The 25,807-nt window shown below is 46.8% G+C and overlaps 1 protein-coding gene across 7 annotated transcripts in view; it reads left to right on the forward strand.

The window, feature by feature from the left end:
• Atp2b3 (ATPase plasma membrane Ca2+ transporting 3) overlaps positions 1-22,687 on the forward strand; it is a 70,373-nt gene extending 47,686 nt beyond the window's left edge. For 3 of the 7 annotated variants that reach the window (XM_040744754.1, XM_040744757.1, XM_040744756.1), the window contains 5 exons: positions 122-335; positions 620-831; positions 2,022-2,129; positions 4,364-4,546; positions 19,691-22,687. In XM_040744754.1, coding sequence (XP_040600688.1) covers positions 122-335; positions 620-831; positions 2,022-2,129; positions 4,364-4,546; positions 19,691-20,011 — 1,038 coding nt within the window. In that variant the 3' untranslated portion in view covers positions 20,012-22,687. Of the gene's footprint in view, positions 1-121; positions 336-619; positions 832-2,021; positions 2,130-4,363; positions 4,547-7,303; positions 7,512-9,223; positions 9,378-19,690 lie in introns of those variants that run through there. The other 4 variants (XM_040744758.1, XM_040744759.1, XM_040744760.1 and 1 more) reach the window with 3 other exon arrangements.
• Positions 22,688-25,807: the final 3,120 nt, after the last annotated feature.

The raw sequence follows: 25,807 nt of genomic DNA on the forward strand, positions 1-25,807 counted from the left end.
GCATTGGCAAAACTGGGTTTCTCCTCACTAGTGGCATGCTTTCATATTCTACCATTCCAAGGTTACTCTGTGTGGTCCTTCATGGCCAGCCCACAGAAAAGTAACTGCCCCCTCTCTGCAGGACTCTCCTCTCAAAGCTGTGCAGATGCTGTGGGTGAACTTGATCATGGACACATTTGCCTCACTTGCCCTGGCGACAGAGCCCCCAAATGAGTCACTGCTGCTGCGGAAGCCGTATGGCCGGGACAAGCCCCTCATCTCACGTACCATGATGAAGAACATCCTTGGCCATGCTGTCTACCAGCTCACTATCATCTTTACCTTGCTCTTTGTTGGTAAGTTGAACCAGAGGCACACACTTCAGCCCATATACAAGACTTTCAGGGCACTGTTGATGTGGCCTCATGTTTTGGCCCTGTCTGTATCCTCAGTCTGGCACAGGACAGGATATAGAACTTACAGACTGAAAAGAACAAGCCTGCTCTATACCTTTGATCCATACCTCCCTGCTTCACCATGGACCCTACTGCACATCTCTAAGGGCAGATATGATAAAGGAAAGTGGCCACTAGTACTGACAGATCGCCCTCCTCAGCCCCTGCCTCTCTCTTTCCTTCAGGAGAGCTCTTCTTTGATATTGACAGTGGAAGGAACGCACCCCTGCACTCGCCACCCTCAGAGCACTATACCATCATTTTCAACACCTTCGTCATGATGCAGCTTTTCAATGAAATCAATGCTCGCAAGATCCATGGTGAGAGGAATGTCTTTGATGGCATCTTCAGCAACCCCATCTTCTGCACTATTGTCCTGGGCACCTTTGGAATTCAGGTAGGACACGAAGTTGTAGGAGCACTGATATTGGCCTCCCTGTCCCCAAATCTCTTCTTCATTGTAAGGCAGGTGTTCTTCATCTTCCAAACATTGCAGGATAATTTTGGTCTAATCTGCTAGCTTCCAGGGGGTTATGGAAGGCCTTTATCCCCCCATCATGCTCACATGGTTGCTAGAAATATTCTTCCCTGGCTCTATCTGGGTCAACCATCTCCATTTCTACCACCTAACCCCTTGGTTTTCTATAACTATAGAGATTCTTTAGGAGATTCTTGTTGTACACACAGTTGACATGTTAAACTTTGGCTGCCACAACACTGTGGACAGGTTGGCAAGCTCAGCTCCACAGGAGAGGCTGAATGCTCTGAAGTATACTGTCTTCAAACAAAACTTCATTTACAGTAAGTTCCACAAATCAGAAAATGACTGCCATACAATTGCAGTTCACTTTTCACAGATTCCAAGAGGAGACACATGTTAGACCTTGATAGCCATCCCCAAACGCCAGTAAGGAACGAGTGAGAAGGGAATTTTACTGTGGTTCCCAGGATCAAATGATTAAGGGGGTCAACGGATTTCATTTTGGCTAAGCATGAAATCATTTCAGCCCACCATGGAGTATAGACTGGTCCTGGATGCCTGGAAACTAGCTCTGAGATACGTTGGGTTATACACTATGGATTGGTTGGTTAGCATTTAAAAATATTGCCCTTGGGAGTAGGACTTTTCTTAAAGTAGACAGTGAGGAAGGCAAGAGGCCAACTCATGGTGACCCTCATACTATAGGGTCAAGCAGAGCAGGCAAATATGAAAACAGCTTTGCTGAAGCTAGAAAGATGACTCCAGCTTAGTCTCACTTGGAGGCTGGAGGCACCAGAAGATAGGTGGGTGTTGGTGTTAGCATGTGAAGCTACACACTGACCCATCCCGGTACCCTTGGCCTGTGGCCAGCTAGTCTATGGAGCTATCTTTAGGCACTTGTTAAAGGACAAAAGAAGGGAATAAGCTGAGAAGGAATGCCAACACATTTTCCAGGGTCTATCCAAAGACATGAAGCCAGAAAACATTTGTCTATGGCCAGGTTAATCTGGCTCCACAAAGTTGGTCTGAGCAGGACACAAAGAATTCAGGAGCTACCCTGGTAATAAACTGCTCCTATGCCCACTACTTTCCATTCCTTTCCCCAGATTGTCATCGTCCAGTTTGGTGGGAAGCCATTCAGCTGTTCCCCGTTGTCCACAGAACAGTGGCTCTGGTGCCTATTTGTTGGTGTTGGGGAGCTGGTCTGGGGACAGGTGAGTGTCTACCTCATCAACTTTCTCACCAGTGCTTTTATTCTGGTTGCTTCTGTTCAAGGCCCTCAGAGTAGGTAAGAAGTCAGGCATCCTGTCCTACCTATACCTCCCATTATTTCCACTCCCTGCCCCCCAGTCTTGAAGCCTATGACTTAGAAAGTGTGTGATGTGTGGTCAGGCTCAGGCCTATGACATACTATAACCTAGAGGCAAGGTCACAAGTGACAAACTCAGGAATGAGAACATAGAGCAGAAATGTCACACTGTCCTGGGAAATCATCCAGTTTCCTTCTCCATAGCAGAAGCTAAAAATTGCCCCCCTAACCCTGAATATTTGAAGGACTGCAGTGTATCTGAGTGTAGAGCACTAGCTTAGCTTTCATAAAGTCCTGGGTTCTATCCCCAGCAGTACAAAAAACAAGATGGAAGGAGGGCCAGCCTGTGGGTCTTGGAATGTCCCAATATATTTGAAATTAGACAACACCCTGCTATGAAATCTGTGGGGCAAAGAGAACTTGAGAAAAATGAGGTGTTTTGAGTTAATGGGAAGTAGCAGGACAACACTTGCAGACCTGAAAGTTACAGTCACCCAGAAGCAGCAATTTGCAGCACCTAGTGATAAGATCAGAAAGCAACATCTTGGGTGTTAGCAGCCAGTACAATCTTAAGCACCAAGCCAGCCCCCTCCATCTGCACTGAAAGTATTTTTCCAGAGTTCAGGAACACTGCTATGGGAAGGCATATCCAGGATCTACTTCTCTTTGGGTCTTGATCAGCCAAGGCTTCCACGGCAAACTATTAGAGATGGTAGTTTCCATGGTAGGCATGCATTTTCTCATAGCTCTAAAAGCTTGAAGTCTAAGATCAAGGGCAGTAAATTCAGTGTCTGACAGGGGTCCCTTCTTGGATTCTGGCTAACTACTTTCTCATTGTGTGTTCCTAGGGAGTTCTCTGGTATGTCCTCTCATAAGGGCACAAATCTGGTAGGACCAAGGCTCCAACCAAAAGACTTCATTTATACTTCCAAACTGATGATTAGGCCTTACCACTAGGGGGTAAGGAGGTATCATTTAGGTTATAACACTATGAATTTTGTTTCTTTATCCACTGGTGTGTATTCCCTACCAAGCTGGCCACAGAGACTACTTTGACTATGGCAGATGCTAGCCTCTGTTGGCCTCTGGCATTAATCATCAGAGACAACTCACACAGGTTTTCCATCGCATTTTCAAAAAAAAAACCTCTTCCTTTCCGTCACTGTGCCTCCCTCCTGTCACACTTAGGCCCAGCAGTCCAATGGAGTCCCTTCATGTTCTATAGCCTAGACTCCATATACTCCACTCTGCCCTGACCATGTCAGCGTCTAGTTAACCTTTGAACTCCCTGATGTAGTAGCCGCTGAAATTCTCCCCTGGGTACATGCTGCCTGCCTCTAGCTCAGGATATTTTTAATTATAAAAATAATACACATGCAAAAGTGGCAAAACTCTAAAAATAAGGAATCTCTTCTAAAGAACCTTAAAGCTACTCCTGTCATGCTGACAGGAACCTAAGAGGGACAGGGTGACCTACCATCCTCCACTCAGACAGTGAACGGTATGTCATAGCCTTCCCTTCTTGCCACCTCTTCCTCCCCAGAAGCCTCTGATCACAAGTCCTTTTCTAAGCACTTCTTTCTCCAAGAAATGTCAGGCATAAGCTTCCATGGGGCTCAATCTCACAGAACATGGCAGACAGCTTTTCTTTCAGCAACCATGAAGGCTAGTAGATGTGGAATGCTATTAGCTAGGAAGCTTAGCTGAGTCCTGGTGTGCAGTTTTTCTTTTAGGTCAATCACATGGGTATAGTGAGTATACTATACAGTAGTCAGATGACTGGTCTCAGTATCCATCCCCTCTGTGTCCCATAAGAAATTCATACACTAGCAGGTGGCCCAAGGCCCCAACTGAGTCCACTCTTCTCAGGAAGGATGCCCTAGGCACTTCAAGGTACTTTTCAGGAGTGTCCAAAATCCAGCATTCTTTCTCACATGGTATTATGTACATTGGTTTCTCTGGTCCTTGGCCCTGGATGAGACTTGAGTCTCCTACAAGGAAGGGGCTGTTTAGGGTCTGCCAAGCCCTGGATGTGGGTTTTATCTCTGAGAGATGGGACCTCTGGTTTGTTCCTGGCTACAATAGAGCCTGCTCTGATGGCCACCTGTGTTTGCTGCTCTTTGACTGTGGCTTTCCCAGGTCATTGCCACCATCCCCACCAGCCAGCTCAAGTGCCTGAAGGAAGCAGGGCATGGGCCTGGGAAAGACGAGATGACTGATGAGGAGCTGGCCGAAGGGGAGGAGGAAATCGACCATGCTGAGCGAGAGCTCCGCAGGGGCCAGATCCTCTGGTTCCGGGGCCTCAACCGGATCCAGACACAGGTAAGCTGCTCTTCACATGACTCCCATTTTGCTGCCTTAAAAAGCAAACAAGAAGCAGAAACTGGACATACAGACACCAAAGCCAGCAGGGAACTCCCCGGATCTGGCCCCCAAGTATGCAGAGGCAGTGGTTAGTTCCCCTCCGACAACATAGAAGTGCCCACCACTGGCTGGCCACTTAGATCACCTCTCCTTGACACTTCCCTCGGTGCCCATGTAGTTTCTCTCATAACTGGATAAGAACATGTGCCAGCAGGTAGTGGCTCTCTATGGGCACAAGCAGGGGCACAAAACAGCACTGTCTGCTTTACTTGACAAAGGCTGTTCCGGTAATAGGCAAAATGTCTTTGGGTGTGTGGGGAAAAAATGTCCATTTCAAGGAGTCTTCATCTAGCTCTCTGTTCACTAGAGTCTGCTGTAATGACTGTGCAAGTGCCTCTCTAGGAAGTGACTCTGGCACCAAGTTGGTCCAAATCTCCATAGGCTAGGCTAGTCAAGGCCAAAGCCATCAGCTATAGTTCCCGAAAACATCAGACTGCCAACACAAGGCAGTAGTGAAGGTTTCAAACTACCATGTGCCAAACTACCCTGCTCTCTGCCTCAATTTCTTCTTGGCCAGCTTTCTTACTAGAATGTTCCATACTTGCTGCCCATTTTCATCTTCCCCCTCATAGCCTCTCATGATTGTACTGCCCACCACTCCCACTAATGGCTCTCACCACTATCTGCAAGGCCTTCTTCCACTCCATGCTTCCCAATTGCCTTCTGAAAGTGTTGTTGGCCCTGCTTATCCTGACAGCTTCTGAGTTTCCATCTTCTCTCTGTCTTTATTTTCATTGTATCGCCACCTTCCACTCCAACCCTGATTTCTCATGCTGAAAATCCCTGGAAAATCCTGCTAGGGAACTACCTGGGTCCAAACAGCCCATCAGGTCACCAGACCTCCTCACATTGCAGCATCCTGGACTGACCTGTAGCCTAAGCAATTCCTCCAAGGCCTAGCTGATGTACTCTACATGACCTTGGCACTTGTACTCATTGCTTTATTCTCATCCAAAGTCTTGGCTATCTTCTCTCTGATGCTAGTCTCACTACCTCTGCTGTAGGCACAATCACTTTTCCTCTCTGGGAACTTATCAGGTAAAGTAGAATCAGATGTATAGATTCTCCTTGAGTATGTTTGACAACTCACTCACTAGGACAGGACTTCATCCCACACCCCTCCCCATATATTCTTCTTCTAGCAGTCTTGCCAGAACTCATCCTCGGGCTATCCTCAGGGATCCAAGGTACACATAGCTACTCCAGTACAACCCCTAGAGATCTAATGGTATCCATCCTGAGAGAGCCCCTCTTCTCCCTTTTAGGCTCTGAGGGTATGCCTGCCACTGGCAGGGCACTGGGATCATTTCTTACCTTCCATCTGTCTTTGGTCATGCCTGCCACCCTGGAGCCTGTGGAGCTCATCTCCATTATCCCTAGGCTGAAGTTTCAGCTTCTGACAGTGGTCTTTAAGCTCCCACTTCTTGGCATCACCCCACTATGACACTTACTGCTTTTTCAGGTGTGTGCCCTGACCACCCATACTGCTTGCTGCTGTGTACCCTCAGGGCTTTTTTCCATGCTATAAAAGCCTAGTTAAAGGTCGCCAAGTCTATGCCTTCTCACATACTACCTCCTCCTACCACTATGGGACATCTATGTAACTGAGGCCAGGACACTGAATTCGAGCATGGGGGAACTATTTAGAGAGCAGGATACTTCAGGACTGAGTGAGGTGGCACCAAAGAAGTCAAAGTTCAAGGCATTTCCTCAAGGACTAAGCATCCTGAGAACTTACTCCAGTATGTTCAGGGAGAGCTATACTGGGTCCACATCTGAGTCATGTTACCCTAACTATGATTCATATGGAGCCTGGGAAGATGAGAGCCACCCTTAGATCCCTAGCCCAAGACTCCTCTCCCCATGGTGTGAGTCAGTACCTTCAATACAGTGTCTAGGACAGGCATGGCTGCAGCATAAGTAGCTTTGACTTGTTTCCTGCAATAAATGTTTACTCACTAGCATAAATGCATGGCAAATGTCAGAAAACAGCCCTCATATCCTCCCAGTGTGCATGTGGCCACCTAACTGTGCCTTCCAGAAGACTATGAATGTGACCATCCCCAGTACCCCATCCTGATCTGATTCAGGACGGATTTTATCTCTCATGTTCTAGTTCTGATGCAAAGCACAGGAATAGAATACAGCAGTGACCCCACCCCACATCAACCTATTTTCCTTCTGTCATGTAATTCAAGATAGAGTTAGTATTTTTACCTTCTGAGACAGCAACTCTACCCAAACCTAAGGTGTCAGTGGTAGCCTAGACACCAATGTATATTGCATCTTTGTGTGTCTGTAAGGTCCTGGGCATGTCACTGCTGCCCAGCTAGAAGTGGGTCCCACCATTTGGAGTCTTGGTGTTCCATGTCATTCTAACTGTTACATGCCCGTGTAGATGCTTTGCAAGCAAGGAGATGGAATCCCAGGGAAAGAGGGAGTGGCCCAAAATCAGTCAGTAAGATCCAGGGCTAGTAAAGCCACACTGATTCCCCAACTCCCATGGATTTTCAAGGTGGCTTTATCATGTCAGATTCCCCATGCCTCTCAAGACTACTGAACCAGTCACTTTAGCTCAACTTATTCTATTTGATTCAAATAGAAACACAAAACGAAAGCCTGTGGAAGGCTCTTCAGGTTGTATGTGTTTTCTAGGCAACTGCCCCCAGATTTATGGATCTTGTGAACCATAAAATTGCTCCCCGGATTTTGGAGGCCTGCACAACATTTTCTGTTGCAAAGTAACTTGATGCCTGCTCTCACCACTGTTCTATGCTAATGTATCAATGCACCAGATGCTAGAGTGCTGTTCTACAATAAAAGAACGTGCCTCAAACCTAGAGCATGTACCTTTTTGAATGTTCATGATGTGGTCTGTTTTTTTTGCATTCCATTATTAATTAATGAGACTCTTTACCAATGACTGAGCCCTTGTTCCTGGCCAGTTCTGGAACCTCTGGTGAGGGTACGGTGGTAATGGTGATATTGTGATAGATATGGTTATCCCACAGGGACATCACAGAAAACATCATGGAGACTGATGCAAAACTGAGGCAGCAAGGGCAGGTTTCCCATCCCTTGTCTTTTCTATAGACTAGCAACACTGAAATTTAAGGAAGCAACCCCACACCACAGAGTCTGCAGCACCACTGCATCAAACATCTCCCTTCCATGAAATACCCAACCATGTGTAAAACATATTCCTCACAGATGCAGTCACAGCCTCAGAGCCTGCCTTCTCTTGAGGAAAGGAGTGAGAAAGTGGGTCATGCTAGATGAAAAGCAGCATTGGGCAGGTTGAATAAAAGGATGACAAGTCTTTCCACAGTGGGTCTGAAGTTGAAAGTCATTATTTTGGAGGAAGGTGTCAACAATGAAGCTGCTTCTTTTGAAGAAGCCCTGTCAGAAAGCCAGAGGAGACTGAAGGTCACTGAGTTCCCACTGCAGGGCTTGGGGTGGGCCTGGCAGTAAAGGGTCTTTGGACTCCAGAAATGCATGTTGGCTTGTCTGCTTCTATTATTCAGTGACCTACATGGTACTTTCCAGAAGTTGGAGTCACCCTCAAGCATTCTCTTCCCACTTAAGCTATTTTCTGAGAGGAGGCTGCCAGTGTGCCTTGCCTCTGGCCTCCCAGAGTCTAGGCATGTGGTCTCCCTGTGCTATGACACTGGATATAGTCGCTCAGGTACAGTTCATTCAAACCCTACTTCCTGCATAGTGCTAGTCAAAGGCAGGGTCAGAAAATGCAAAGACAATGGTCAAGAGGCTTCTAGCAGGATTTATCCACAAGGTTCTCCCATGGGTCTCATTTTCTACATATGTACTTCCCCCTTCATCTTCTAGGAAGTTCAAAGGGTGGGGACAAGGCAGAGGGCACAGTTGTCCCACAGTCCTCCCAGCCTCCATGCCTGGGGGCTGTGAGTAGTTTCTGACAAGACAAAGTCTGTCTTTGGAAACCCCTCTTCTGCCTAAAACTATCTTCTGCTGAGGCCCCCCACTTACTTCAATGAGCTGCAGAAATCTGGGTGATTATCTACCCGCCCACCAGTGGAGCAGGACAGAGCAAGAGACCCTCTGCTAAGAGGACCATGAACAAGGACAGTGATTTCCCAGGGATCCAGGCAAGAGCCTCCAGCCCACACACAACTGGAGAATGCTTCCATTTTCTAATAAGAGCATGTCATATCCCTCAGGTGTGTTGGGGCAGAAAAAAAATGTTGAGAACTACCGAAGTAGGATAAGGAAGTGTTGCCAGACACAGGTACTTACTCACCAGTGGCTCTCGATGAGCATATCGTGAACGCAAGTGACTACCTACAAAATGTTTGCAGTGTGTTTCCACGGGTGACCTTTTCCCTCCCACACTCCTGACCACTAACCATTTGCCCAGCAAATCCTTTCTCAATCATGGCTTTGTCAAAAGCATTGTCAGCTTCCAGGGATGGGGCTGACCTAACTGAGGCTTTGCTGGCCCCATGTGTCCCTAGTGTGGCCCCTGCCCTCACCCAGCCCCATCCTGTGTGGTAGCCTGGACCTCCATGAAAGCCAACCTTTATCTCATTTTCTCTCCCACAGATGGAGGTAGTGAGTACCTTCAAGAGAAGCGGGTCATTTCAGGGTGCTGTGCGCCGGCGGTCTTCGGTCCTCAGCCAGCTCCATGACGTAACCAATCTTTCTACCCCTACTCACGTAACTCTCTCTGCCGCCAAGCCCACCAGCACTGCTGGCAGTGAGTCTTGACTTCCCTTTTCTCTCATAAATGGCACCTGGGGGAAGATAAAGCCTCCCCGACTCTGCCTTCTCTTTTCCAGTCTTGCATTTCTGCTCACCGTGGCTTTTCTGTTCCTTCTTTACTGCCCTGTCCAGTCCTTCCTGCCAGACGGTGTCTCTCCAAAGCCATATTCTCTTAAGAAATGACCCCACAGCACTGCCGGGCCTTTCATCCTTTGCTTTGTTTTGGGTTTTGGTTTGCGTTTAGTACCCCTGCTGCCATTGGTTTTCTTTTCTTGAATTTGTCTGCATGTACCCATGGTTCTTCATGAACTCAAACTTCTTCCAGTGGTGTCTGGTATCAGACTGGGGACTTGCTCCATGTTCTGGGGTGAGTGTCAGGAAAGCATGTGGCCCAGGGCTACCCTTCTGGAGGAGGCAAAGGCCCACAGTGTGGTATCATTTGCAGCAGAAGAATCCAGTCAATCTCCTCGGAGAAGAAAGTGACAACTTCCAGCATTGTCCTTGAGGTGGCTTCCAAAGGATGCCCCTGTCTCCAGTCCCCAGGTGGGATCAGTGGTGACCAAGAATGCCTCTCCTGAGAAGCTGGTGCCTGCCCTGTAGGCCCTGCCCTGAACCAGGATCTGGTAGAGGCACCCTGATAACAGGAGCTCAGAGGCCAGGCAGGTGCTGTTTTGTGTGTCCCCAAGCATCTTGCTCTTTCCAACAGGCCTCAGTACTGGAGGATCTGAATCCAATCTTGTCCGATCCTCTCTGCTCCTTCCTCAGAGAAGCCACGACATTTCACATTTTGAAGAGAACCCTGGGGTTGGCCTGACTAGACAGAAGCTTCCATAATTGCTCACATCTTTTTGCAAAGACTAAGAAGAGGCCACTAGACTGCTGAACCTGTCACCCTTCAGTGTCCCCAACAGGAGAGAATGCAGGCAACCACATGGAGGCAGGGTCACTCCTATGGGGCTTGCCTACTTTTGGCAACAAATTTGGGAGGTTTCAAAAAGTCAACAGTAAACCTTCGAGTATGAGTCCAAGACCCCTACTGAGACTGTTCAATGCTAAGTCTTTCCTTTCCTTCCAGTGAGTCCCCTGCAGCACCCTTCGTGAACATGCCACTCCCACGCAGACCGGAAGGCCTTAACTGCTTCACCTTTTTCCCATCACAGACTCTTCGGGTTTCTTTTTGCTTGATTTCTTTCTGTTCTTTTCTTTCTTTCTTTTATTTATTTATTTATTTATTTATTTTTTAGGAACTGGTGAGAGGCCCCCAGTGGGAGGTGCCCTTCCTCTTCCTTAAGCTCTTCTTTTGGTCCTTTCTGCCTTTTAGGGAAAGGATAAGGGCCCCTCAGGAACAGCACAGATGTGTGTGCACATATAGCCCTTCTCCAAACCACTGGCCACATGCACCTCCATCTTATATACCCCCTGGACCTCTCACCTAAGCCACAGATATGTACTGACACATGTCACTGATGTCACTGTTGGTATGGAAAGCAATCAGTGCTCTTGGCATACCTAAATAGAGCCAAGAAAGATCTCAGGGCTACTATAGATGGAAGCAGGAGGCTCTACCAAATCAGTTAAGGATAGAATGACCTTGGCCATGCCCAGGTGAGCAGAAGCATCTTCCTTCCTGTAAACAGTATGAAGAGTGGATATAGGACACACATAGATCTGCTCTGCCCTTTTCTCTCCATTGACTTCCAACACATTTTTCACTGTCATCTTTCTGTACTTCCCATCTGTCTGTCTACCTGCCTGTCTGTCTGTCCATTCATCTACCTGTCTACCTATTGTCTTGGGGGAGGGAAGTTGGCAAGCTTCTTCTCTATATGCCACCCACCAAGCCTCTTCCACAGCTCTGCTCTTAGCCTCAGGGAGTCAATCAGCCACTACCTAGGGGGAGGCCTACTTACTCTTCAGTCCCCATTTCTCCTACTTCCTCCCTAAACATGGCCTTTATTTTCTTCCTTGGCCCATAGTACCTTGTTTCTCTCCCTCCTTCCTTCCATGGTCCTCTGTTCCCCTCCCCCTCCTTCCCACCTTCGGATCCCAACAGTGCCTGGTAAGTACAGTGGGAGAGACACGACCCTCCTGCTGTTTATGAGTCATTCCAGGGGAACCTAAGCAGATTTGAGAAGCTGGTGGCAGGGTATTCTGAGGAGGGAGTTGTTATGTTGTTCCAACTAACCAAGGCAGGCAGCTGAAGAAAGACTCACTGTGGAGGAACAAACAGATTGGGTCACCTGGCAAATCCAAGTGGGACATGCTTTGCCACACAGCAGTTTCAGCCAGAGCTCAGAGCCTAACTACTGAATACTCAGGGCTCTCAAAAATCGCTACACCCAGCACCCTCATAACCCAGAAGAAGACAAGTGCATGCAAGGGCAAGGACCTACTTAGGACCTGATAGGCAGGCAGGTCTGGCAGAGTGGCCACTAGTTCACTCTACCCATCTCCTTGAAACTCTTCAGAGGACTAGAGCTGCTTGAAAGTAAAGCACAGTGAAGGCCATGATGGAGTTCCCCTGGACAATATGCAATATTGTGCAAGGTGTTTTGACCACAGCTGTACTGACTGGCCCTAAAGGTCACAAGGTTTCCAAAGGATAAGCCATAGCCCCATATATGAGAAATTTTCCATCCTCTTCACTTCCTTCAGGCCAGATTGCCTTTCACCCCTCAGAGTCCAGAGGACTATGACTGTAGCTCTTGGGTACTGCATAAGCTTCCTGTTGAAAGGTATTCCGACTAAGAGCCTCAGGATCTCTAGGGATAAAAGCCACTCATCCTCTGCACTAGGGCCAGAGGGAGAGGTAACCAGGATCCTTTGGACTCAATATGCTCTTCTCATCCTTTCTAATGTCCCACACTGTGTGTGCATTCTCTCTGTCTCTGTCTCTCTGTCTCTCTCTGTCTCTGTCTCTCTGTCTCTCTCTCTGTGTATCTCTGTCTCTGTGTATCTCTGTCTGTCTGTCTGTCTCTCTCTCTCTCTCCTGCTTCACTTTTGGACACAAGAGTCCCTCCACATCCCACATTCCCCTCGCAGAGTCTGAGCTAGCCATGACCTTCTCACTCCCAGCTCCAGAATGGTCTGTGCAGCCTTACCATACTCAGCCATTTTTCCTCCCTTGCTTGGCCTCAAGGTTGTCCCAATCACAGCCATTTCATTCATAATCCTCTGGGTCCAGGGTATGTTGTCTTCCCTCTCATAGCTAGCACCTCGTTTCTTGTGACCTGGACCATTACCTGGAGGCCAGCCTGCCTGGATGGCTCAGAAAAAAATGGACCTGTGAAATCCTATTTGTTGGATGTCCACAGACATACAAACATGCTAAGGCTGAAGGACTTCATTTTCCTAGTGAATACCAAGAACCTCAGAAGGGTAGCTGGAGAGGGGTTTAGGTAGTCATCCAGGTTTGCTAACAAGAAACAAAAACAGGGCACTAAGTATCACCCTCCTAGTGGGATAAGAAGGAGCATGATCTTTGGAAATGCAAGTCTGGATCCTGGCATCACTGAAGCCTCTCTGTGGTCTCCAGTGCCCAAGAGTTCTTTTGCGTCTCTTTCCCATGGGAACACACAGACATACCCTTGACCCTCTCCATCCAAGCAGCAAAGTGTATTCCCCATCATCTCACCCTGAAGGACCCTCTCATTCCAACCAACAGTGAAGTCCAGCCCATCCTTCGAGTAGCAGTACTGGGCCTCTATACTCGAATGTTTACTGTCTCAGTAGTTGGAGATAAGATACCTTATGACACAGGATAGCAAAGATTTAAGCACCATATGACCAGAGGGGCTTCTTTCAGGTTCTGATGAAAAATCTGGAAACTGATCACAGCAGTTGCTTCATTTTAAAGGGTTTTTGCAACATGGAAAACTTTCACCCATTGGGAAAGGGAGCTAAACCCAGCCAGGTAAGCCCCTACAGTTTTGCTTGGACATAAACTTCCAGATCCCAGGAAGGCATTCTTATCATACTCTCACACACCCAAGAAGGAAGGATCTGGAAAACACCCAACTTGGTTTTCTTGGGGGGAGTATATTGGCATTGTAGCTATTTGACAGTGTGCACACTAGCTCCACACTAGGAAAGGCATCAATCAGCCCTCTAGTTGGGGCCCTGTCCTGCACTTTCCAGAACTACAGGTTAAACCTCAGGAGACCAAGCTTCCAGTTACTAAAGTACACAACAAAATGCAGCCTAAGTACAGGCCTGGCCCAGGAAGCCCTGGTCTGAAGCCCTGCAGGTAGGTGCTGTGAGTACTGCCACATGGCCAGAAGCTGACAGGTTAGAGAATTTATTCAAGTTCTCCCTACCCCCACCTTCCCTGCTCACCCCCACTCCACCCCACCAACAAAGCTGCACTAGGCTACTGATATCAGTAGGGCTTCGTCCTGTGTTCTGTGTGGCCAGTCGACTTCTCATGTTATGGGCATTTGGTGCAACTTACAAAACGAGCCGGCCTCTCCTCAGTTTCCACACTTACTGGGCCAGAACGCCAAGGCACCTGACAGGTCCCTTTTCTCAAGAAGGTTCTGGACTGGTGGTTGTGAAGAGTAATAGAAAGGTGAAGAAGGAGTCAGTCAGAAGCGCGTGAGCTCATGAGCCTTAGTAGCCGAGACAGAGCAGAGAGCATGGGAAAGCCCTGTGCCGGGCCTAGAGCCTCTGGCAGCAGTGACCAAGTTGAATTTCTCTCTGGCCAAGAAATTAGAAAGGAGAGGAGAAGGTGTTGGGCATTTTTTTACTGTTGCTTTCACCATTGTGATTCAAGAGCCTTTGTTCTCTCTGTCTCTCTGTCTCTGTCTCTCTGTCTCTGTCTCTCTGTCTCTCTGTGTGTGTCTGTCTCTCTGTCTCTCTCTGTCTGTCTGTCTCTCTCTCTCTCTGTCTCTCTTCTTCATTCTTTTTACTGGGATGAACCTTTCCTCAAGCCCCTCACTTAGTACCCAGCCTCTACACCCTTGCTCCACCCTACACCCACAGCCTAACCTCCATATGGAAAGCCCCCACATAGAGACAGACACACAGAGACACAGAGACACACAATACACACACACACACACACACACACACACACCCCTGAAGGCTTAGGCAAGAACATGTGTAACCCAAGAGGGCTTGAGGCTCTCATCCCTTAGAGTATCCTCGATTCCTTCCTACTACAGCTTTGTCTACAGCATCTCCACCAGCTCTGTGCTGAGTTAGAGGCCTTTACTCTGCATGCCCTACTGTCTGGGCAAAAATGAAGAGGAGACAATATGAGTGTCCTCTGGGTAGCAATTGGTGATCAGCAAAGAGAGTGGGTGTGGATGGTCGTAGGCCTCCTAGGAGAAGCGGAGGGACTGTTCAAAACATTAGGAGTACCATTCTAGGTTCCAGGTTACTCAGGACAGACTCTCTGAGTTTTGTGTGGAAAGAGAAAGGACAGGTATGGTGGATCTTGGAGAAAGTATGTTGGATCTAGGGTTTGGGAGTTGGTCACGGCCCAGCAGGTGTTGGAGTTAGGAGCCTTAGGTGTTTCAGACAGCTCCAGCTGGCTGGCTACACCCAAGTGGGTAGAGCGCTTTGAATGGGTGATGCTACCATGGGAGACAAAGGCAAGGAAGGACCAGATATTTTATACCCACTCACCGCCTGCTGAGTATGAGCAGCTCACTGGATGTTAGGGCCACCATTGAACCCTTACAGAAAAAGTAATATCTTGGGGGGAGTGGTTAGCTTCCACCAAGAGGAGACAGAAGAGAAAGTAACTATTGTTACTGATGGGGTGCTGGGGGAAGAGGGCAGAGCTTACTGAAAAGGTGGTGAAGGAATCCTGAGGCTTACTGAGGAAGAATCTTTGTGGTAGAACAAACAATGCCCTGTGAATGAAACATGTCATGGACTAGAGGTAATTAAAAAAAAGATGGAATGTGAGAGACCAAGGCAGACCCTTGGTTGGGGCTACAGATCTGTGGGAGATGCAACTTGTAATTACCTTGCATTGTAAAAGATTGACCAGCTGCCATGTGGAGGATAGACTGTGAGGTAATGTAAGGGTAGCAGGGAGACTGCAAAAAATGTTCCTGCAGCAGCCAGCTTGAACCTGGTGTTGTGGCAATGGTGGTGGTGGGTGGGTAGGTATGAAGTAGGAGATTCTGATGTCATTTGAAGGGAAGGAGTGGTGGGATTGTTGCAGGCTGAGGATATGTAATGGAATAAGATATAACTCAGACACCCACATCTGGAGCTGTGAGAGCAAATGGAAAGCAGGTGCAATGGAAGCTGTTGATAGGCAGGAGTCCCTAGGCTGAGAGCAGCAGCCCCTGGATATTAGGGAAGGGTCAAGGGGAAATTGGCTTGGAAGGAGTTCAGGGGAAATTGATGGAGCATCAAATACTTTGCTTGGTTAGGAACTGCATAGAAAAAAAATAAAGTATCAGAAGTCTTCTTGGGACATTAGCCATGATGGGTTGCAGAAGTGGAACTGGGGTAGGGAACAAGCAAATGGTGATGAATGGGGGTTGGTGAGTCACAGCACCTCAGTTTGGTGATAGGAAGCAATTGGAGACACCCCCTTCCAGACCAGCCTAAGTCCCTTGTTTTTCTCAGAAGTCTCAGCCATAATCTAGGATTTATCTTTCCTAGAGAGACAACTCTCATGTAAAATTATCCTTCAGAACCAAATCTGATGATACATGCCTGTCATTGCAGTACTGGGTAAGGGGCCAGTGTTGAAACAGGGGGTCTGGAGTTTGAAACCAGCCTGATCTGTGTGGTGAAACCCTGTCTCAAACAAACAAAAATTCCTTTATCCTACAGGTAAATGGGCTGTAAATTAAAGTTCAATTATTCCCCACCCCCAGTCAGCACCCAGGCTAGTTCTATCACTTACAAGAATATTTGTTGTCAGGTAGGGAAGTGACAGGGTCTGACTCAGTGACCAGAAAGCCTGGAAACATCATCTGGACATGAGACATTGCAGGCCACCGTAGGGTCATCAGACCCTTAGTCAGAAGTTGTGTGTCAGGCACAGAGGCAGGATGGATGCCCCAGGCTAACAAGGCCATCAACCTTCAGTTAGCACATGGAAGCTGTAATGGAGTAGTAGAGGAACTCAGGTGAAATGTTTGGGGGTTGGTTCTATTGGACAACCTGACAGTGAAGTATGTAGAGACGATGGACTAGGTGCTGATGAGGATGGGAGAGTACAAATTCCAGTGGGTCTCCAAGGGAGACACCTAGGAGCAGTAGGAGTGGCATGTGAAAAGGTGCCTGTCTGGATATGCACTCCAAGCATTAATGGCATCTAGGTGGTCTGATGGGCCTTGAGGGTGTTAAAGGCCCTGGGGAAGCATAGCACACTGAAAAACCCAGGCAGGAGGCAGTAGAGAGGCCACAGCAGGCTGTGAACTGGGACATGGCATGGGCTCAACTCAGCCTTGGCTGCAGCTTAGCCAAAAACACTGAACTCCAGGTCTGAAAGAAGGAATCCCAGGGTCTTAGAGAAAATTGCAGGCACCTGACACAAACCCTGCCTTCCAAAACAGGCCACTCTTCCAGGCAGTTGCTGCTTTGCCTAGACCAGTCTCCCAGGAGATGCCTGTACCCTCACACCTTTTGGGTGTCTGAAAACACCCCAATCATAAGATCAACCACATACCAGTTCGTTCTAGTCCCAGATTTCAATGCAGGGAAGAAAGAAGCTGGAGAAAAAGCTGACTCACTCCCAGATACTACCCTCAAGACAATTCAAAACAGTGGAGTGGGTGGTCCTCTGAACAAGACGCACAGCACTCATTCACACATGGCATGCATGTGATCCCCAGGTGTTGGTAGATTGGGCACTCTGTACCTGGATCTGGCAGAAGGAGGAAGAAAAAGGAACAGGCCAGTAGCTAAGAGGCAAGGACAGCATATGATGATTGCCTTGTGACTGAGGCTTCTCAGGGAAAGACTTTGGAGTTGAGCCAGGTGCAGTTGAGACCATGGATACATTTGAACATGTGTCTGACATCACCATGTGAGGTCCAATTGAGGAGAATGTTGTGGTCAGTCACCTGGGCATTGCTGGAAGACTTAACAGATTCCCCCAGAGCCAAGGGCAACAATGTACAACTCATTCTCTTTTTTTGTGACATAATGGTATGGCTGACAGCTGGAGTTAGGTGATGTCCCCAGCACTAACATTCCAGTCTTGCCCTAAAAACTTAATTAATGCCATTAATCATTGGCATTAGATACAATTATCTTCTTCTAATTAAAATTGGCAATGGTTTTCAATTCCTATATTAACCCTATTTAAGCAACCAATCTATAAATAATGACTTGAAGAACAGCTAGCCATCAACAATCTGACAGAAAAAAAACCTAACTGGACCTCAGATGTGGATTTAGGAAACCCCAATTTTCTAAAGCCTTTTGGCTCACTTCTTTGCATTCCAAAGGCTGTGAGGTTTGCCTCATTTAAAGTGATTTAGGAGCACTGTGCTTGACCTGGCTGAGTTGTCAGCCCTAAGGTCTTGACTGGAGGGCTGAAAAGGACTCATTGTAGCCCAGGTGATTAATTGTGAACTGTTCCTATAAAGGGCCAACAAGTAAACATATTTAGCTTTTCAGGCCAGGTCTCTGTTGTAACTGCACAACCCTGCCCTTGTAGTGTGAAAGCAGCCATGAACAGTATGCGGGTGAATGGGCATGGCAGCTTGCCAATAAACTTTACTTACAAAACAAGAAGAGGTTCAGGGTTCATTCATCTTTTGGCCAGAGTTTATAGATATGTTACCTAAACCATGAAAACCAAATCCTAGCTCCTTGAGATTACTTAGAATGACTCACATAGGGAGAGACTAACTTGAGCTGGGGAACCCAGTTATCCTCCCAGAGAATTGGCCTTCCTTCCACTGTCCTCCACTCTACCTGGAGGTCATCAGGGCTGGCTTTGTGTTTGTAATAGGGCCAGTTGATATGGGTAACAGCGCAGGCACTGATTTGTGTGAGATCTAGTAGAGGACTATCCATTGGCCTCTTGTTCTCGAAGCAGGAAGGAACCCAGCATGTGGGGCCAGGGAGACATCAGAGAGGCAGCTGTTCTGTGACTTGAAAAGATAATGAGACTGGAGTCAGTCTGTGAGTGACCATGGAAAAGCCAGAGAAGAGAGAGGCTGATTACCAGGCAAATTCTAAAACATTGTCCTGCAGGATATGCAGGTGGCTGAAGGGGATGCAAGCTTGGTTCAGAGCATGTGTCGAAAGTGGTGGGGGGGTTCAAGTATTGTAGGAAGCTCTTCCTTGCAGAATGTAATACTGTCGTGACTTGAAAACAAGAGTGGAATGGACAAGGAGCATGTGGCAAAGCACAGAGATGTCTGAACAGAAGCTTAATGAGGAGGAAGGTAATTTGGAGAGGAAAGGGCAGAAAGGTAGATTTTGAAGAGCTGCTAAGAGCACCAAGTATTTAATCAGACCCAATGAGACACATGTAGTTATGACCCAGAGCTATAAAAAGACCATGCAGATAACTGGTAGACCAAGACAGCTGGATAGGAGCAGGCTTGGTACATGAAAATTCAAGTGTGGCCATTTTCAGTCGTGGCCTCCAGGTTAGGGCCAGGGGATTCTTAGGCCCAGACCTCTTAGGAAAAGGCCATACCCATATACTAGAAAGAGATGTGGACAGACAGGAAGAATAACACGGACAGTCCAGAGCTTTGAGACATCCAAAGACAAAGGAGAAGTAGAGGAAGTGATTTCAGAGCAGCTGGTAAAGTGAAAGAGGGCCAGGCAGTAACAACAGTGTCAGGGAGGCTTGAGAAGTTTCCATAAATGGGAGTTCAAGTGTGTGGTGTGTCCCTGAAGGAAGGACTAAGATGCAGGTTCAGAAGTGGGCACTGGTACACCCTTTAGAGAATCTCAGTATGTCTTCTACCAAACTGGAATTAAAATTGAGCAAAAACCTTGGGTGCCACCTAAGCCATTCCTGTTCCCAGCTAAAGAACCAAGAAGGTAACAGGCAGCAGCCTATTGTTCCAAGTTATCTACCCAGGTCAGGATGTTTTCAACATCAAGGCCCATACCTGTAAAACCTTACCACAGTCCAGCAAAGCTACCCCATTCCTTACAAGTTCCCCAGTGTGTAAACATTCATTATGCAGTGTGCCAGCCTCTGATGTGGGCACAACTTTCTGTACCAGCTACCCACTGACTGTCTCCTCTCCTTTCCCCTCCCTCCCTTCTCCTCACCCCTCTCCTCTCCCCTTTCTTCTCCCTTTGCTTCCCTTCCTTGCCCTTCCCTTTTCTCATGTGGGGTCTGTCCCTCCCCCTCCACTTCAGATCCGGGTGGTGAAAGCATTCCGTAGCTCGCTTTATGAAGGCCTTGAGAAACCAGAATCCAAGAGCTGCATCCATAACTTCATGGCAACGCCCGAGTTTCTGATCAATGACTACACCCACAACATCCCACTCATCGATGACACGGATGTGGATGAGAATGAAGAGCGACTGAGGGCCCCGCCTCCCTCACCCCCTAACCAGAACAACAATGCCATAGACAGCGGCATCTACCTGACCACGCATGCCACCAAGTCAGCTACCTCTTCAGCATTCTCTTCTAGGCCCGGGAGCCCACTCCACAGCATGGAGACATCCCTCTAACCAGAACTTCTTTCAGCACACACATACACATACATGTGCACACGCACATACACATACACACACATACACGTAATGACACATGCACAGATATGTGCATGTACACACAGAGAGGGAAACTGTGCACCTGCCAAAGAGGAAAAATCTGCTAAAGAGATTAAAGACTTTTCTTATGTGGTATTTGCAAGAAGCAAATTGCATTTAATAATGGCACAGACCACTAGGCTTCTCACCAGGCACTCAGGAGGTGGAGGAAGGAGGAAGAAGGAAAAGGAAGGAGAGGAAGTTCTTCACCCAATGTGAAGAAAAAAAAGGGAGCATGAAACAGGATGTGCTTTCCACCTTTTTTTTTCCTAGTGATGCTTCTTGTTTAACAAATACTAGTTCCACCATGTGTTCACTATTTGAGGTGTGCAGCGTGGTAGGAGCTAGCTGAGCCTAGAGGCCACTGGAGGGAGCCACCTGCAAAGGTACCTTCTACTGCAAAGTACACTAAACCCATCTGCAGACCGCATGTGTGTACGTGTGTCTATATGTATGTGTGTTTATATGCATATACATACATATGGCAAAATGCATATTTCAAGAATAAGGAATTATTTATCGGCATGATATTTCCATTCCTCTCACAAGGCATTTTTCCTTTCAAAGTTTCATTTTTTAATGTAGCAAGGTTCTTTCCAGGGAACAAGGTTGCAAGAACATCCTCTTGGTACCGTACTTCCCTCCCCAAGCCCCTGACCAGAGAATCTCCATGCCTGACCCTGCTGAGATTCCAGAGGAGGCAGTCTGGGGAGTTGTGCAAGGCCTGGAAGCCCTTTACAACCTCTACCTGTAGAGGAAAAAGACTTTTCAATAGCATTTTTATTTAAAAGGAAAATACCAAAGTATTGATGACAGTGGTCTCCTCTAATGTGAAGCAAAGCAAGTTTTGGTTTTGGCTTCCTTCCACTTCATTTCCAACACCTTCATTTTGCCTGGTGGCTTTCTTTTTCCAGCTTTGAAAGCATGACGAACTCTAGGAACAGCTGCAATAGAGCAGAGACAGATGCCAGGCCTAACTTCTACAGAGACCACCTGAGGAAGAGGGGTCATCAGAACCAAAACCCCAACTGCAAGGACAGTCCAGGTTCATCTCTGTCATTCCTCTAGATTTGCACTTTGTGTTTTGGCAAATAACAGAGAGTACTTACTAGACCACCTCTGTGTCTGACAGGGCATGGGCGTGACACCCACCAAAGCATGCTTCCAACCCAGATCTTCTTGCCTACAGGGCAAATACAACCCAGAAGGCAACACTATGGAAGCAACCTCTTGGGAAAATGGCCTTCATCACTGTTGCCATTGCTCTGTTCTTGCTGGTGGCTCTTCTGGGCCTGTGGGGACTGAGCACAGGATCCGCAGGGCTTGGGTCCACCTAGACAGGTGAGGCTAGGAAAACTAGGTCTAGGCACCAGGAGCCTATTCTAGCAGTGTGGGCACCCACTGTGCCAAGCCTGAGTGATAACCTGAGGGAAGAAAGCAGAGAGAGGTCTAATGTCTGCTGCCCTGTAGGGAAACCCAAGTTAATGAGTATCTTCCTACTGGAAAGCTGACCCTCCCCTGTGCTCCTAGGTCCTGAATCTGGACAACCACAATGACACAAGTGAAAGGGACAGCATCCTGCCCTTGAGGTTCCTTCACCTTCTGAACTTATGGGTGTCACACTTTACAGGAAGATGTCTAGAATATTAACTCCATCCAACGAGAGTGCCTGTCACCTGGGCCTGAGGTTTTATGCCAGGAGACAGATGTGAGCTAAGGATGGAGGGAGCTGCATTTGCCCCCACTCTCATTCCACACCACTCCCACAGAAAGCTTGTCTCATCTCCCTGGCATCTGCACAAAATCAAGTGGAGATGTGCTTTGTCCTCACTGGTCACACCAATGCCATGTCACCCCTGAGCAGGAGTAGTCATATCTCGGGCAAAAGAATTATGGTTACAAGAGAAACTCCACTTTAAAATGCCAGCTACAGATCATTTAAAGCCATCCTTTTTTCTAAAGGGCATATTGAGAATGTTTCCCATTTGTAAATTGTTCCCTGATGTCCTTGTTTAAAACACCACAACAAAAGGGCAACTTGGCTTGCTGAGGGTCTTTGTGTTATTCAACAAGAAATCAAAATGTGGAGTATTGCAGCTGAAGTAGGTCAGCTGTGTCCAGCTAAGTTCATGGGCTTCTTGTCATCTTCTGTTGTAGACACACAGATAGAGCAAATGGCCACTATATATTAAAGAGCCAACCCTCAATGCTGCTGTGTAAAGTTGCCTGATGTCAGTGTCGACTGTGTGATACCCAGGTTGCCTTTGTACTGAACTGTGGGGTTCAGAAAAGGCCATGGGAACCTGCACCATCTGTTCTGGTTCTTGTACAGTCTTCAGGCCAAGAGACCTGTCTCATCGGAAGCTTCTCTTTATAAAGCATCTTGCTATTCGGAATGGCTTGGTCAACTGTGTTCAGTTCATAAATATGTTTTACATTTTTATCTGCCTGTTATAAAGATGAACAAAATATCTTAATGAGAAAGACCACAGATGTATAATAAATTAAAGTCTGTAGTTGAATTTCTTAATTTAAAGAATAAACCAAAATTTCTGTGTATTAAAAAATGAAAAAAAAAAAGGCTCCTACAATCTTGGTCTGGGTCACATGTGTAATTTATTATTTGGTAACTTTCCATGTGGAACCAAACAAAGATACTTGCATGCCACTGAGCCAAAGAGAGAAAAGCCACAGGCATGGCCTCCCCTGTGGACTGCTGCCCTGGTGGGTTCTACGGCAAGAAGGAACAATGGCTCTGTCTGATTTGACCAGGTAAAGCCTTCTGTGAATATCCAAGCCAATGTCCTTGGAATGGGTCAATGACAGCATTGTGGCACTTCTGTCTTCACAACCTTTTAGCTGTTCCAAACTTAAACTCCATGCCATTTCCCACCAACTTCCCACTATGCCTCCCCAGGTCTTTATTCTATTTTTTGTCAGCAAATCTGACTGCAGCATTCTCATATAAGACTCTCTTAGAAGTAGGATGAGAGAAGTATTTGTCCTTTTGTGATTGGCTCATTTCACTGAATATCATGTCCTGAAAGGTCATCCATGCTGTAGCAGGTGTCAACTTTCTGTTACCTTTTAAAGCAGAATAATATTCCATTGCTTGCACAGACATGCGGTGTTTATCCACTCAATCACAAATGCTTGGACTACTCCCACCTTTTAGACATTGAGAATAATGCTACTATGAACCTGGGTACAAAAATTGCTCTTTGAGATCCTGTTTTCCTTTGGGAATTGATATATACCCAGCTACAAAATTTCTGGGTCTCATGGTAATTGTTTTTAATGTGTGAATATATGTGCACATGTATGTGCATGTATGTAAGTTATGAATGGTCACATGAACAAGTGTGTGTATGTGTGTGTTTCTGTGTGTCTGTGTGTAAGGTGGAGACTAAAGGAGAATCTCCAGTATCATTCCTCACGTACTATTCATCCTGTTTTTTGAGACAGGGTCTCTCATTGGCCTAGAGCTCAGCAATTAGGCTAGTCCAGCTGGCCGACTAACCCCAGGGATCATCCTATCTCTGCTTTCTTAGTACTGGGATTATAAGCACCTGGCTTTTTTTTTTACAGGAACTCTGAAGATCAAACTCAGGTCCCCATTATTGCAAGGCAAGAACTTTACCAACTGAGCCACTTCATCAGCCTGTGTTTAACTTTTTAAGGCTCTGTCACACTGTTTTTCTACAGCATCTATGAATTTTACAACCTTATCACTAATGTACCTGGTTTCTGTTCTGATCATTGAATTCCTCTTTGACCTAAAGCCACAAAAACAAAGCCTATCATTTCACATTCACTTACTCTTAGTGCCTTTTTCCTACCCTCTCCAGATCCCTCTGAATGCCTGTGTATAGACATTCATGCTCTGTGGCATCCCCCTTTGGGACAGGAAGAGCCCCATAGATAGTTCTGTGGTCACAGCACTGAGTCCCCTCTACGGCACTCTGCATATGGTCCTCAACTTTTCTTGATATTTCTTTTGTTTTCTTTAAGATTTGTTTCTATTGAAGTGGATATGTATATGTGCATATGCATGTGAAATGCCTGTGGAAGCCAGAAGAGGGTATCAGATCCCCCGGGATTGAGGTTATGGTCAGTTGGGAATCTCACTCTGGTCCCCTGGATGAGCAGCAAGTTCTCCCAACCTCTGAACCACCTCTCAGGCCCTCTTCATGGTATTTCTTTCTCTTTTTTTGGTATTTATGAGACAGGGTTTCTCTGTATTGTTTTGGAGGCTATCGGTCCAGCCCGGCCTCGAACTCACAGAGATCCGCCTGCCTCTGCCTCCCGAGTGCTGGGATTAAAGGCATGCACCATCACCACCCGGCTCTTCATGGTATTTCTATTTATCTGGTACATACAGTATCCTTTTCGATTTGTTAGCACCAGAGGACAGTTTTCCAGGGCAAGAGCCAAAAAGAAGTAGCATGGTTCCAAAAATCCCTTATGTCTCTGTTTCTACAGCAAAAAGGCAAGCAGCACAGCTTGAATTGTAAGAACTGAGGAGTCTAGACAAGACAGATTCCCTATCAACACAAGTGGTTCCGCATGAATAAACAAGACATGATACTGCCCATAAAGCATGAATTTGTCCTTAGTCAAATGACTGGGAGCAAGAACACAACATGACAGTGGAACCTGGGGAATTAGAGGAAGGTCTGTATGTCTGGGAGCTATTTTTGCGGTCATCCCCACACTGGCCAGGAAAAAAAAAAACAAGAGAAAAATGTATCCTCTCACAGTTCTAGATGCCTAAAGTCTAAAATCAAGACATTACCAAGGCCAAACTCCCTCGAGTGTCTGTGAGAATGTGTTCCAGACCTTTCTTTTATTTTCTGGCATTACCCATCTAGATATTACTTGACTGGTAGACACTTCTCTTTACCTCTGCCTGTTTTCATGTGGCCTTGTCATATGTGTATATCTACCTACGTTTCTTCTCTTACAAGGACAGTAGTTTGTGGATCAGAGCCCACCATCGTGGTCTCACTTAGCTTGATTACAAATGTGAAAAGACCTTTCTAAACAAAGCCACCCTTACAGATTTCAGGGTGAGGACATGGACAGATTTTTTGAGAAACATAACTCAATGCACCATAGTCAGGAAGAAAGGGGCCAAGCAATTCCCAGGACCTGATTGCTCTCCTCCTCATTCCATTGGATTCATGGGCTAAATAAGACTCAGCCAGTTATCACTATACTGTAAGATATGTTCTGTACCACAAGATCCTGGAAGCTTCAGGCTCTAGAATATCTTATCTCAGTCTGTCATTTCTGGCCTTTTAGACCTAGAATAAAGGAGATGGAAGACTGCAATTCTTTAACCTCCATCACTTTGTTTATAAAAGCCTTGGACACAGGAAGTAAAAAATAACCCAGAGTATAACAATGTCTTTACTTTTATGATGCCTAAAAATGAGGCCTTATCTTCACTGTCCCATGGGCCAAGTGACAAGCACCGAGCTAATAGGCCCAGAGGACAGCACACAAATAACACCAAGTGAGGTCAGTAAGTCTCCTGGGCAGTGTGACAGACACACAGCACATGGGGGAATTCTAAAATAGCAGTCACAGTCATGTTATCTGGTACAACCAGCTCAATTTACAAAGTGGAAACTGAGTCCCACGAAGAGTGAGGAACTGCTGATAATCAGCGGGAAAGGAAATATTAGGTTTCTAGGTGCTATGTACTGTGTG

The sequence above is a fragment of the Mesocricetus auratus genome, unplaced genomic scaffold, assembly GCF_017639785.1.
Source record: "Mesocricetus auratus isolate SY011 unplaced genomic scaffold, BCM_Maur_2.0 Super-Scaffold_100003, whole genome shotgun sequence".
NCBI lineage: Eukaryota > Metazoa > Chordata > Mammalia > Rodentia > Cricetidae > Mesocricetus > Mesocricetus auratus.